The sequence below is a fragment of the Bos indicus x Bos taurus genome, chromosome 19 (assembly GCF_003369695.1).
Source record: "Bos indicus x Bos taurus breed Angus x Brahman F1 hybrid chromosome 19, Bos_hybrid_MaternalHap_v2.0, whole genome shotgun sequence".
NCBI classification, from domain to species: domain Eukaryota; kingdom Metazoa; phylum Chordata; class Mammalia; order Artiodactyla; family Bovidae; genus Bos; species Bos indicus x Bos taurus.
Genome location: NC_040094.1, coordinates 31,502,779 through 31,517,523, shown reverse-complemented (window position 1 = coordinate 31,517,523; position 14,745 = coordinate 31,502,779). Strand labels below are relative to the sequence as shown.

The 14,745-nt window shown below is 43.1% G+C and overlaps 1 protein-coding gene across 2 annotated transcripts in view; it reads right to left on the bottom strand.

Annotated features, from left to right (window-relative positions):
* The window catches only part of DNAH9 (dynein axonemal heavy chain 9), a 285,309-nt gene that overhangs the window by 147,450 nt on the left and 123,114 nt on the right, over nt 1-14,745 (bottom strand). For both annotated transcript variants that reach the window (XM_027516812.1, XM_027516811.1), the window contains exons 33-36: nt 11,916-12,043; nt 9,093-9,201; nt 7,788-7,935; nt 6,952-7,126 (exon numbers count right to left, since the gene is read on the bottom strand). In XM_027516812.1, coding sequence (XP_027372613.1) covers nt 6,952-7,126; nt 7,788-7,935; nt 9,093-9,201; nt 11,916-12,043 — 560 coding nt within the window. The remainder of the gene's footprint in view (nt 1-6,951; nt 7,127-7,787; nt 7,936-9,092; nt 9,202-11,915; nt 12,044-14,745) is intronic.

Below are 14,745 nucleotides of genomic sequence, written 5' to 3'. Positions count from 1 at the left end.
CACTCAATATGCCAGCAAATTTGGAAAACTCAGCAGTGGCCACAGGACTGGAAAAGGGCAGTTTTCATTCCAATCCCAAAGAAAGGCAATGCCAAAGAATGCTCAAACTACCACACAATTGCACTCATCTCACATGCTAGCAAAGTAATGCTCAAAATTCTCCAAGCCAGGCTTCAGCAATACGTGAACCGTGAACTTCAGATGTTCAAGCTGGTTTTAGAAAAGGCAGAGGAACCAGAGATCAAATTGCCAACATCCACTGGATCATGGAAAAAGCAAGAGAGTTCCAGAAAAACATCTATTTCTGCTTTATTGACTCTGCCAAAGCCTTTGACTGTGTGGCTCACAATAAACTGTGGAAAATTCTGAAAGAGATGGGAATACCAGACCACTTGACCTGCCTCTTGAGAAACCTATATGCAGGTCAGGAAGCAACAGTTAGAACTGGACATGGAACAACAGACTGGTTCCAAATCGGAAAAGTAGTATGTCAAGGCTGTATATTATCACCCTGCTTATTTAACTTATATGCAGAGTACATCATAAGAAACGCTGGACTGGAAGAAACACAAGCTGGAATCAAGATTGCCAGGAGAAATATCAATAACCTAAGATATGCAGATGACACCACCCTTATGAAGAGGTGGTGTCATCTTCCACCTTTTGAAGAGGAACTCAAAAGCCTCTTGATGAAAGTGAAAGTGGAGAGTGAAAAAGTTGGCTTAAAGTTCAACATTCAGAAAATGAAGATCATGGCATCCGGTTCCATCACTTCATGGCAAATAGATGGGGAAACAGTGGAAACAGTGTCAGACTTTATTTTTTGGGGCTCCAAAATCACTGCAGATGGTGACTGCAGCCATGAAATTAAAAGATGTTTACTCCTTGGAAGGAAAGTTATGACCAACCTAGATAGCATATTCAAAAGCAGAGACATTACTTTGCCAACAAAGGTCCGTCTAGTCAAGGCTATGGTTTTTCCTGTGGTCATGTATGGATGAGAGTTGGACTGTGAAGAAGGCTGAGGGCTGAAGAATTGATGCTTTTGAACTGTGGTTTTGGAGAAGACTCTTGAGAGTCCCTTGGACTGCAAGGAGATCCAACCAGTCCATTCTGAAGGAGATCAGCCCTGGGATTTCTTTGAAGGGAATGATGCTGAAGCTGAAACTGCAGTACTTTGGCCACCTCATGCAAAGAGTTGACTCACTGGAAAAGACTGATGCTAGGAAGGAATGGGGGCAGGAGGAGAAGGGGACGACAGAGGATGAGATGGCTGGGTGGCATCACTGACTCGATGGACATGAGTCTGAGTGAACTCCGGGAGTTGGTCATGGACAGGGAGGCCTGGCGTGCTGCGATTCATGGGGTCGCAAAGAGTCGGACACGACTGAGGGTCTGAACTGAAGTGAACTGAACTTGCTGCCTACTTGGTAAATAGGATTGAATTCTTGCACCTTAAAAAGAGAATGGAAATAGGCTCTAAGGACAGGTTTGTTTGCTCTTCTTATTCTGATGTGAATTCAGATTAAAGGGACAAAATATCTTCCTAATATCTGTCCTCTGCAATAAGAAATGTTAGGGGCAACAAATCCCAATGTTTGACCCTTGGATGAAATTCTTTTTTTCCTCTGTAATTCTTTATTAAAAATACTGCTGAACAGATACTGAAAACGAGATTAAAGATGAATAACCCAGATCGGGATCATGACATCAGAACTTAACATACTGGTGCTTTTTAGGGAAGTTGTTGACATCCAAATTGTAGATCCAAGGTCAAAAGCAAAATGCAAAGGTACCCTCAAGAATATTTACAATGAAGTAAATACACTAGCTCAGTCAGTAAAGAATCTGCCCGCAGTACAGGAGACCTGGGTTCAATCCCTGGGTTGGGAAGATACCCTGGAGAAGGAAATGGCAACCCACTCCAGTATTCTTGCCTGGAAAATCTCACAGACACAGGAGCCTGGTGGGCTGCAGTCCATGGGGTTGCAAAGAGTCGGGCACGACTGAGCGACTAACACTTACTTACTTACTTAAATACACTAACAGAATTTAAAATAGGTGCAAAAAATAGAAATAACCAATGTTATATGATTTCAAGGGTCATGCTTTCTGTGCTTTTTCATCATAATAGGAAGATATGGGAAGTTTATGAGCTTCCGTTGTGGCTCAGATGGTAAAAAAAATCTGCCTGCAATGAGGGAGACCCAGGTTTGGTCCCTGGGTTGGGAAGATCCCCTGGAGAAGAGAATGGCTATCCACTCCAGTATTCTTGCCTGCAGAATCCCATGGACAGAAGATCCTGGCAAGCTACAGTCCATGAAGTCACAGAATCAGACACGACTGAGAAGTAACACACGCACACACAGGAATTTTACATCCTTAGTTTGAGTACTCTCAGATATTAAAATCTTTCTATGAATTAAAACGATTTTCAGACAACCTCTTAAATGGAATCACACTATGGAAAAGAGGGCTTCCCCCTAAAACACCTAAGCAGAACTAAGAGTGCTACTGAAAAACCATTCCCAATGAAAACTAAATGAAAAGAAAATACAAAACAAAGCTTAAAAAATGTCTTACCTGACAGCAACTGTTTTCTGGCTGACAGTATTTATTCATGGAAAGGTAACAGTTGTCTACCTTTGGATAAAAAAATTCTTAAAGACCTTTGGCTTCCTAATGAAAACCAGATTTTATGTTTATATGGAGAACCCAAGACACAGACCAACTCTAGACAGAAGGAGCTTGGTGGGGGATCCTCTTTCCTCACTCTCAATTCCACTTTGAGCTACCCGGTCAGTTTCTCAGCCAAGCCATTCCCTGGACTGCTCTGTCTGGCTTCCTGAAGCCTAGCACTGCACCTAACCTTCTACTCTGACTAGACGCTAGAAAGACAAGGTCACCTCTGCTGGGCCATCCAGCGGCCTTTTCTCAGTTTGACTCTTTGAGTGTCTCTGCTCTTTGAGCGACCTCAGTGAAGGGGCTCCTTTTGAACTCCAGCTCCTTTAGATTCCGACAAGTCTCTGGTCCTCTTCCTGCCCTTTGAACTTGACAACAGGAGGGCTGACATACAGTGTGGTGCAATGGAGCTGAGTTTGGAAACACGGAATCACCTCGTTTGATCTTCATGATGCTCTAAGTCAGCCTGGCTACTGAAAATTACTCCTATTTTATGCATGAAAAAGCAAAAGCCCAATGGTTACATCCTAGCAGCAGATGGCAGAATTGGAAGTCAGGGAAAGAATGGTGGCGGGGGAAGGGACAGTTAGGGAGTTTGGAATGGACATGTCCACACTGCTATATTTAAGATGGATAACCCACAAGGGCCTACTGTATAGCACAGAGAACTGTGCTCAGTGTTATGGGGCCGACTGGATGGGAGGGGAGTTTGGGGGAGAATGGGTACATGTGTATGTATGGCTGAGTCCCTTTGCTCAGCCTGAAACTATCACAACATTGTTAATTAGCTGTACTCCAATATAAAATAAAAAGTTCATTTATTTATTTATTTTTAAAGAGAAGAATCGGGAGTTGAACCCAGGTGCCCAAGAGCGTGCTGAGAAGCATTTGCTTCTGAGAGAGAATTTCCTGTGATTGCTGCAAAGTATTTAGCCAGGATCCACCTGCCCACTCCCTCTTTTTATTGGAATGTCTACCCAGGTATGGGCTGTGCTTTGTATTATATTCTGCTTTTTGTTAATAACAGCTTTTTCAATATAAGCACCATGGGTGTTCCTGATGTGAATACTCTGGCTACCTTCATACTTTTCTATTTACAGCGCTATTTCGTGTTTGGCTTGAATGCAGGCTGTGAGGGGGTCTCGGACAGTCCCTGCTGCTGAAAGCTTTCTCCCGTGTGCTCTGCCCCCCTCCACCCCCCAGGGCCAGCACGGCCGCCGACAGCTCCAAGTGCTTCAGAGCCCGGGACGCCTGGAGGGAGGCTTTCTCTTTCGCTTTTAAAAAGAGCTGAGTGGATTTAGATTTTTCTACATGGAGATAGAAAAAATTGACCACGTGTTTTTATCCTGATACCTCACAGCCTGCTCGGCACCAGTGTAAGAGAGGAAACCAGCAGTGGTTGCTGACATTTCAGTAGCTGAAACGTCAGGGGCTGCATCTTTTAAAAGTTATTTATTTCTTTAATTGTGGCTGTGCTGGGTCTTCGTTGCTGCACGTGGGCTTTTCTCTAGTTGTGGTGAGTGGGAGTTACTCTTTAGTTCTGGTGTGCGGGCTTCTCATTGTGGTGCCTTCTCTTGTTGCAGAGCGTGGGCTCCAGGAACGTGGGCTCAGTGGTTGCCACGCGCGGGCGCTGAATACAGACTCAGTAGTCATGGTGTAGGGGGTTGGTTGTGGGATCTTTCTGCATCAGGAATCGAACCCAAGTCCCCTGCCTTGGCAGGTGGATTTTTACCCACTGTGTCACCAGGGAAGCCCCTACCTTTTTCTTTGGAAGAGCCCATAATCAACCCAGACCAGAAAGAGTAAATCATAACTTTCCAGAAACTGCAGCTTGGCTTAATCCCCTGTTGTGAGAAAAGCATCAGATACTTACTATAAAATTGAATATTTACGGTGCACGCGTGCTAAGTCGCTTCAGTCACGTCTGACTCTCTACAACCCTACGGATTGTAGCCTGCCAGGCTTCTCTATCCATGGGATTCTCCAGGCAACAGTACTAGAGTGGTTGCTGTGCTCTCTTCCAGGGGATCTTCCTGACCCAGGGATCAAACCCGTGTCTCATGAGCCTCCTGCACTGACAGGCGGTTACCACTAGCACCACCCGGGAAGCCCTAAGTAGGAGAACATTAATAGTAAGCAGTACTGTAGGAGTTTTACACGTGGACGGTTAGAACAGCACCCCTCCGTTTAACCCTTACTTCTGTCCTAGGAAATGGGCACCACTACTGTCGCTTTCACTGCCTTGTACCCAAAGCTTTGGGGATCAGGATAAAGACACTTGGGCAACTTTTCTAGCTCTTTGTACCAGTAATGAGATTAAGGTAGAGAGATGTTAAATTACTTGTCCAGGGTCCCCAGGTAACAAGTAGCAGAGTTAGAATTCAAATCCAGAGTCCACATTCTCAGCCTCTACATGATGTTGCCTGGTAGCTGCTGCATGCTCAGTCACTAAGTCATGTCTGACTCTTTGCGACCCCGCCACTGTAGCCCACCAGGCTCCTCTGTCCATGGAATTCTCCAGCCAAGAATACCGGAGTGGATAGCCATTTCCTTCTCCAGCGGATCCTCCCAGCCCAGAGGCCAATCTCATGTCTCCAGAATTGGCAGGTGTATTCTTTACTGCCGGAGAAGGCAATGGCATCCCACTGCAGTACTCTTGCCTGGAAAATCCCATGGACGGAGGAGCCTGGTAGGCTTCAGACCATGGGATCGCTAAGAGTCGGACACGACTAGGCTACTTCACTTTCACTTTTCACTTTCATGCATTGGAGAAGGAAATGGCAACCCACTCCAGTGTTCTTGCCTGGAGAATCCCAGGGACGGGGGAGCCTGGTAGGCTACCATCTATGGGGTCACACAGAGTCGGACACGACTGAAGTGACTTAGCATAGCATAGCATAGCATAGCATTCTTTACTGCTAAGCTACCCTGGTAGCTAGAGTCAGTTGTAAAAGACTGGTCTGCCTAACCTCAATTATGTTGTTTCCAAGTAAAGTACCTTTTATTTGGAGAAAACTGGAGAAGGCAATGGTACCCCACTCCAGTACTCTTGCCTGGAAAATCCCATGGACGGAGGAGCCTGGTAGCCTGCAGACCATGGGGTCGCCAAGAGTCCAACACGACTGAGCGACTTCATTTTCATTTTTCCTTTTCATGCATTGGAGAAGGAAATGGCAACCCACTCCAGCGTTCTTGCCTGGAGGATCCCAGGGACGGGGGAGCCTGGTGGGCCGCTGTCTATGGGGTCACACAGAGTCGGACACGACTGAAGTGACTTAGCAGTAAAGTAAAAGGCTGAGAATACACAAAGCTTAGAGAACAGGATGCCAAACAGCCTTAAACCACAGCAGTAAACACCATGAGATAAATACTACTTCATTTTTCTACTCGATGTCGATTAACCTTTGGTCTAACTTTCTGTGGTTCTTCTTCCACAAAGAAGGCTGAGTAATGAAGAGTTGATGCCTTCAAACTGTGGTTCTGGATAAGACTCTTGAGAGTCTCTTGGACTGCAGGGAGACCAAACTAGTCAATCCTAAAGGAAATCAACCCTGAATATTCACTGGAAGGACTGATGTTGAAGCTGAAGCTCCAATATTTTGGCCACCTGATGGGAAGAGTCCACTCACTGGAGAAGACCATGATGCTGGGAAAGATTGAGGGCAGGAAGCCAAGTAAGTGACAGATGATGAGATGGTTGGATGGCATCATTGACTCAATGGACATGAATTTGAGCAAACTCCTGGAGATAGTGGAGGACAGGGGGGCATAGTGTCCTCCTGCAGTCCATGGAGTCATCAAGAGTCAAAAATGACATAGCAACTGAACAACAGCAGAAGCCTTCTATGGACAGCTCTGTGTTTCAGGGCTGATGAAGATGTGATGGTTGGTATAGAGTGGTGCATGCTTGTTCTAGAAGGTTTTTAGGAAGGGAATCCTCCTACTCAAGCCTCTACAGCACAGCACCATCCCACCTAAAACACACATCTTTCTAAGTAAGGTATTCACACCTGTAGTTTTTCAAATTCAATCAACAACTGTCCAAGAAATTAGGGACACATTCACTGAATCAAAAAGCAACAAAATGCAGCTCAGTCTCATCTGTCTCACTACAGGAAGCTCTCCTAAGGGGGCTGACGTCTTCAGCAGGATCAGGGAGACATAACTAAATGGTTTGATGCCCCCATGTTAATTGTGACATTTAGCTGTTCCGTCTCCCAAATCTCGGCTGGCTAGCGTGGGTGTTAGTCTCAGCACACACCCTCTCACCTGGTCCTGGACCAGTGCTCCACCAAAAGCCCAGATGGCAGCAAACACAAAGTAAAGCTCGTAGGTGTCTTTGGGGCAGTCTGCGGGGATGTCCTCCTCGGTCAGCAGACACTCAAGAAGGTGGCACAGCATCTGAACTGTGCTCTGCTCTGGGACTGGAATTATCTTCTTAAATCTGAAGAAAGAGAGATCCAGATATGTTCCAAAACACTGGACTATTCCATCCTAGTGGTGCTGTTGGACGACTATGGAAATTTGCTGGTGTCTGTGGATCCGACAACTCCATGCAGCTTTGTAGCAGCAAAAGCTTTGGTATTATAGAGGCGCAGGGTGGCTGAGAAGCAAGCCATCTAGGTTCCCAGATGGATCAGGGTTAAAGAACCTGTCTGCCAATGCAGGAGAGATGGGTTCGATTCCTGGGTTGGGAAGATCCCCTGGAGGAGGGCATGGCTACCCACTCTATTCTTGTTTGGGAAATCCCATGGACAGAGAAGCCTGGTGGGCTACAGTCCACGGGGTTGCAAAGAATCGGACATGACTTAGCAACTGAACAACAACTACAACTTGCATTTCCTCCAGAAACACCTGCAGAGCACTCACAGAAGGCTCTGTAAATCTCCCTCTCTTCACTCCCCTCTCTTCCTGCCTGGACTGACAACAGGCATCTCAACTCCATCCTAATGTATGTTCCCTGTGCCGTCTGCCACACCTGGAGGGGACTGCCTGGGGATGTCTGACTTTGGGGACAGGATAGAACATCAGCAGGACACCAGGTATGAGCCAACAGGCTCTTTGTTGCTGCTTTAATTCTTCGCCTTCCTCACTGCTTGGCCTACCTTGTTCTGAGCGCATCTAAGCAGGTCGGAAGGTACTTGTCAAATAGGATGGTTAGGTTGGCTCTCTCTGTCTGGATCTCTCTCCTGTCGATCCAGCTGCTCACAGGAGGATTCCAGCCCAGGTCTGCCGGGTTAATGTACAGGATCCCTGAGAGCACAGAGAATATAGCTTAGTAACATGTTCATAGAGCTCAGGATATTCTTCACCCCAGAGTTATTTTCTCTGTTAAAAAAAATGTACAGAAGACTGGCCTTATAAAGAACAGAAGGGCTTCCCTGGCAGTCCAGTGATTGAGACTTTGTCTTCCAGTGCAGGGGTGCAGGTTCGATCCCTGGTCGGGGAACTAAGATCCTATATGTCTTGTGGCCAAAAAGCCGAAACATAAAACAGAAGCAATATTGTAACAAATTCAATAAAGACTTTAAAAATGGTCCACAGCAAAAAAAAAAAAAAAAAAAATCTTGAAAAAGAAAATAACAGATATCTGGCTGAGATCTGAGAGGGTTTGCTTTTGGGGTCAGCTCTGATGCCCTGATAATTGCTGATGGACAGCAGTGTTGAGAAGGATCCTGAGGCCAAATCCAGGCTCAGGAGGAAAGAAGACTGTGATTGATCAGCAATACTTGTCATGGTGAGGAAGTGTGCACATTCATGGTGGCCCCCAAAAGGATATTGTTTAGTTGCTCAGTCGTGTCTGGCTCTTTTGTGACCCCATGGACTGTATCCTGCCAAGCTCCTCTGTCCATGGAATTCTCCAGACAAGAATACTGGAGTGGGTTGCCATTTCCTCCTCCAATGGATCTTCCTGATCCAAGGATCAAACCCATGTCTCCTGCATTGGCAAGCAGAATCTTTATCACTGAGCCACCAGAGAAGCCCGTCAAAAGGACAAGTCCATGTCCTAACCAGGAAAGTTTAGGTATAAAGTCATTTTGCATCAAGATATAGTGAGAACTTGTAATGCTCAATCATCTTCACTAGCCTCCATGGAAGCTAGAACTGGCCTGAAAGTAGCCTAATTCGAGGCATTTCTGTGCAGAAGACAGCAGTTGTCCAGCTCAGGGGCTATTCCTCTTTTTGTCACTGTAAACATTTCTGAATTGAGAAACTCACATGATCCTGGCTGTAGAGCACTGGCTCACTTTCATGGGCACGGATTAGGGCTGAGGATTAGGCCAGAGTTTTGGATGGTCAATGTCTGACTCCTGCTTGGAGCTTTGGTCAGAGCCAGCGAAACAGGTATCACTAGAGGCACCTGTTTTCAGCTGAGTAGGCATGCGGCTGTTCCCTCTTGTGGTCCATACCTGCTCTGGAGACAGTGGCTGGCGTGGCCGTGTGCAGGTGGCTGATCTCAAAGAGAAGCCTCATGGTTGGATTCAGAGGGATCCTCTCGTTGCTTGCCAGGGTCAGCACCTGGACACGGGGGAGGGGTGCAGCAGGCAGGGAGGAGTTAGGGTGTGAGACCAGCTCAGGGGAGTTTGGCTTTTATTCCTGATAGGCATTACAATTATAAGTATCTTTGAAAGTTTCCACAAAGTCCTCTGTCTCTCCTTCGGTAGCTTCTTGATCACCATCCCTGTGTACTGAGTCAGGAAATAAGCTGTCTGAAAAGTTTAAGTGATGTCAGTGATTTGAAGGAACTGGACCATATTGATGCTTTTGAACTGAGGTGCTGGAGAAGACTCTTGAGAGTCCCTTGGACAGCAAGGAGATCAAACCAGTCAATTCTAAAGGAAATCAGTTCTGAATATTCACTGGAAGGACTGATGCTGAAGCTGAAACTCCAGTACTTTGGCCACCTGATGTGAAGAGCCTGCTGCTGCTGCTGCTAAGTCGCTTCAGTTGTGTCTGACTCTGTGCGACCCCAGAGACGGCAGCCCACCAGGCTCCCCTGTCCCTGGGATTCTCCAGGCAAGAACACTGGAGTGGGTTGCCATTTCCTTCTCCAATGCATGAAAGTGAAAAGTGAAAGTGAAGTCGCTCAGTCGTGTCCGACTCCTAGCAACCCCATGGACTGCAGCCTACCAGGCTCCTCCATCCATGGGATTTTCCAGGCAAGAGTACTGGAGTGGGGTGCCATTGCCTTCTCCGGTGAAGAGCCTACTCATTGGAGAATACCCTGATCCTGGGAAAGATTGAGGGCAGGAGGAGAAGGAGGTGACAGAGGATGAGATGGTCAGATGGCATCACTGACTCAATGGACATGAGTTTGAGCAAGCTCTAGGAGATAGTGAAGGACAGGGAAGCCTGGCATACTCCAGTTCATGGGGTCTCAAAGAGTCACACATGACTTAGTGAATGAACAATAACAACAACAGACCCTATTAAAAAAAATTGATAATTAAAGGAAAAGAGCTCAGGTTTCATGTAACTACTGTTTCTTTTAAAGGGCTCCCTCTGGAAGAGTATGTTCCGTACATGTTCAAGCCACCGTAAAACCTCTAATCTGGGTGTGCTTTCCAAACAAGTTAAGTGCTCCCAACTTTACAGCCTCTTTATGGGCAGTCAGTTTTCAATGTTTATAAAAAAATAAAATAAAGATTGACCACCACTGAGGATACTTGACAGGCTCAGAATGTTTCTGATCATCAGTTTCCTTTATTTATAAACAAACAAAAATCCCTTTTAGAAAAAAGATTTGAATAAATGATTTAAGATTCTTTGCAGCTCTATATACTGAATTGATCTACATGTGGAAGATTCTAAAGGAAATTACAACAATGCTAAAAACACGGGAGTGATGGCATGGCTCTAAGATAACTGTAAGTTATTGTATGGGATGAATCAGTTCTGAGACACCTGTTAAAGATGAAGTGAGAGTGAAAGTCACTCAGTCGTGTCCAACTCCTGCGACCTCATGGACTGTGGCCTGCCAGGCTCCTCTGTCCATGGGATTTTCCAGGCAAGAATACTGGAGTGGGTTGCCATTTACGGGTAGCTGAAATCAGGATCTTGAAGAGTTATCTGCATCCTGTCCTCACCGGAGTGCTATTTACAACAGCCAAGAGGTGGAAGCAACCTACGTGTCTGTCAGTGGATGAATGGATAAAGAAGATGCCACACACACACACAGAATGAAACGCTATTCAGCCATAAGAAGAAGGAAATCCTGTTATCTGTGACAGCATGGATGGCCTGGAGAGCATTATGGCACATGAAATGTCAGACAGAGAAAGGCAAACAATAGATAATCTCACTTATTTATGGAATCTTAAAAAAAACAACAACTCAGAGAGTAAACTGGTGGTTGCCAGGGATGGAGTATTGGGTGGGCAATTATAAACATCCCAGTTATAAGATGAATAAGTAATGTAAGACATGGTGACTGTAGTTAACAATATTGTACTGTGTACTTGAAAGCTGCTGAAAGAATAGATCTTAGTACCATCTTTCTAGATTTCATATGCATGAGTTAATATACGATATTTGTCTTTCTCTTTCTGACTTACTTTACTCTGTGTAATAGGCTCTAGGTCCATCTACCTCATTAGGACTGACTCAAATGCATTCTTTTCTATAGCCAAGTAATATTCCATTGCATATATGTATCACAGTTTCTGTTTCCATTCATCTTGTCAGTGGACATCTAGATTGCTTCCAGGTCCCAGCTATTGTAAAAAGTGCTGCAGTGAACACTGGTGTATATGCATCTCTTTCAATTATGGTTTTCTCAGGGTATATGCCCAGTAGTGGGATTGTTGGGTCATAGGGTAGTTCTACTTCTAGTTTTTTTTTTTTTTTTTAAGGAATTTCCATACTGTACTTCAATTTAAGAAAATTTAAAAAGAATAGATATTAGAAGTTCTCACCAGGCACACACAAAGGTAATTATGGGAGGTGATGGAATTGTCAACTAACCTTATTGTGGTAATCATTTTGCAATATACAAGTATTTCACATCATCAGGTTGTATACCTTAAATGTACACAATGTTTTATATCAATTATAACAATGTTATATGTTGACTCTATCTCAATAAAGCCCCCCCCCCAAATTTTAAAAGACACCAGTAATAATTCCTTACTCAGAGCCAGCCCTACTGTGCAATCCAGGCTTTCAAATGTGCCTGGGGAGCTGGTTTCACTCATGATTGGGGATGACATGGGGCTCCTCTTCCCCCTTGGTACCTTGTTATCATCCATGACAGTGTTCAGAGACTCGATCCACATCGGGTCAATGTCACCATCCAGTAAAATCCATTTGGGCCCATCATGGGTGATGTTGGCAAGCTCCCGCATGATAGAAGAGAACAGTCCTAAGAGGAACCACAGATGTCTCCATTTCCAGGTCACCATCAATCTTCTTTCTCTTAACACAAACTTTCCCTATCAGCTACAACCTTCAGAAGGAGGTGTACACGGGAAATTCAGGTCAGAACTGGGCTTTTCTCCTACTCTACCAAAAATCTGATCATGCCCAAGGTTCTGCTCTTTCTGTGCTCCAATCTGAATTTTTATGAGAATGACAACAACAGATGTCATCAGCAAAAGCAACAATGACATCAACAAAACTAGAAGAAAACCTGATGGTCCCAGTTTGTTTTCTTTTTCATTTTTAATTGGAGAAAAATTGCTTTACAATGTTGTGTTGGTTTCTGTCATACTACAATGCAAATCAACTATAATTACATATATTTATCCCCTTCTACCTGGTGGCTCAATGGTAAAGAATCCACCTGTCAATGCAGGAGCCACAGGTTCAATCCCTGGGTCAGGAAGATCCCCTGGAGAAGGAAATGGTCCAAGGTTTTAAAGTGACAAGGGACTGAGCAAATCATTTCAACAGGCAACTGCGACATGATGGAATTACATGAAACCTTCTTAGGTAAGTTTCATTCTTTGAAACTGCGGCCCGGAAAATCTTGCCAAACCCAGGCTTTGAGAGGAGGCCTGATGTGATTTTAGTTGGCATTACATGAAATTTATATCTTAATTTGGATTGAATTGATTTTTTATAATACTAAGCCTTCCCAGTCAATAATATGGTATGTCTTTTCATTTGTTCAAATATTGTTTTATGTTCCTTAATAAATTTTTACAGCATTTTCAATGTATCTCTTTGGCTAAAGGTATTCCTAAGCATTTGTTTTTATTGTTATTGTGAATGGAATTTTTTCCCCTGTATTTTCAGTTTTAGTTGGCTACTGTTAGTACAGAGATAAGCTTCTAAATTTGGTGTACTTCACTTTATACTGAGTTATCTTTAATGCTTTTTCTTACTGATTCTAGTGATTTTTCAATAATGTCTTGAATTTTCTAGATATAAAGCTGTACAATCACCAAACTAATAATTGTCTTTTTCCTCCAGTTTATACCACGGATTCCATTTTATTGTTTTAACTGCATTTTCTAGACTTCCACAGGCAAAACAGAATAATAATGTTGGTAATAGATCTCTTTGGTTTATTCTTAATTTTAATGGAAGTTGGGCTATTCTTTTTGGTTCTGCACAAAAGTTGGTATCAAAATTGTTTTGGCTTCACAAAATGAAATAAGAGGTGTGCTTTTTATGATTTTGGAATTATCTTTTCTTAATTCAGCTACTATTTAAAAACTTTTCATTTCGTTAGTTTACTTTTTCTACTTCTCACTGAGTAAATTTTGTTAAAATTATATTTGGTTAGGGAATCATCTATTTCAGTTTTTCAAATATGTATGATCTAATTGTGTCTCTTTTAATCTTGTCTGTATCTACTGTTATATCTTCTTTCTAACTCCTTATCTTGTGTACTTTTACTCTCTCTTACCCCCATTAATCATGCTCACAATGGACTTATCGGTCTTTACAAAGAACCGATATTTATATTTATCCTTCCTATACTTTTTTGTTCCTTCCCACTAATTTCAGCTTTTATTTGCATTAGTTTCTTCCCATCTTTCTTCAGGTTTAGTTTATTACTTTTTGAATAATTTATTAAAATGGATACTGATTTCCTTTTTTTCTGGCCTATCTTCTGTAATAATGAGAGTTTAGAAATTTTCATTATTGGCTTTAGATGTGTCCCAGAGGTCTCTGTATAAACATTCTTTATTTTGCTTCCAAGAAGGATTACAATTAAATTTTCCCATTAATATAGGAGCTCGGTATTTCTTGACTGCAAGTAATAAAATTATTTTTGGTCATTTTCTTGCTATTTGTTTCTAATTCTATTATATTAGTATCCAACAAAGTGGCCTGAAAAATGGATACTTTTGAATTTATTACAATTTCTTCTGTGCCCAGCTAAACTTTAAATTTTTGGAAATGTTCCACGAACCTATCAAGAAAGGAATATTTTCTATTTACAAGATGCAAAGTTCTATATCTTTGTGTTACATTGTGTTTGATGATGCATTTCCTAATTCTTTTTTGCCTATACTTATTTTTCTGTCTATTGAATCTTTCTAATATTGAAAAATGTGTATTAATATGCTGCTGCTGCTGCTGCTAAGTTGCTTCAATCATGTCTGACTCTGTGCGACCCTATAGACAGCAGCCCACCAGGCTCTGCTGTCCCTGGGATTCTCCAGGCAAGAACACTGGATTGGGTTGCCATTTCCTTCTCCAATGCATGAAAGTGAAAAGTGAAAGTGAAGTCGCTCAGTCGTGTCCGACTCTTGGTGACCCCATTGACTGCAACCTACCAGGCTCCCCCATCCATGGGATTTTCCAGGCAAGAGTACTGGAGTGGGTTGCCTTCTCCAAGTATTAATATAAACCACTGTATTTCTATTTTTATCAAATTCTTAAAATTTTTGAAAAGTTATATTCCATTTACTTGGAAGATCTCTTGTTTAGGGAACATAGATTTATGATTATTATAAACTTTTGTATATTTCTCCATATTTAATGAGTATATTTAATAAAACTTTAAAATTCTCACATTTTAAAATTTGAATTATATTATGTGAGCTTAAATTTAAGGTGGAAGAAGTATCTAAGACTAGCAAAGAAATTACAGAAAAGTATTAAAGAGGG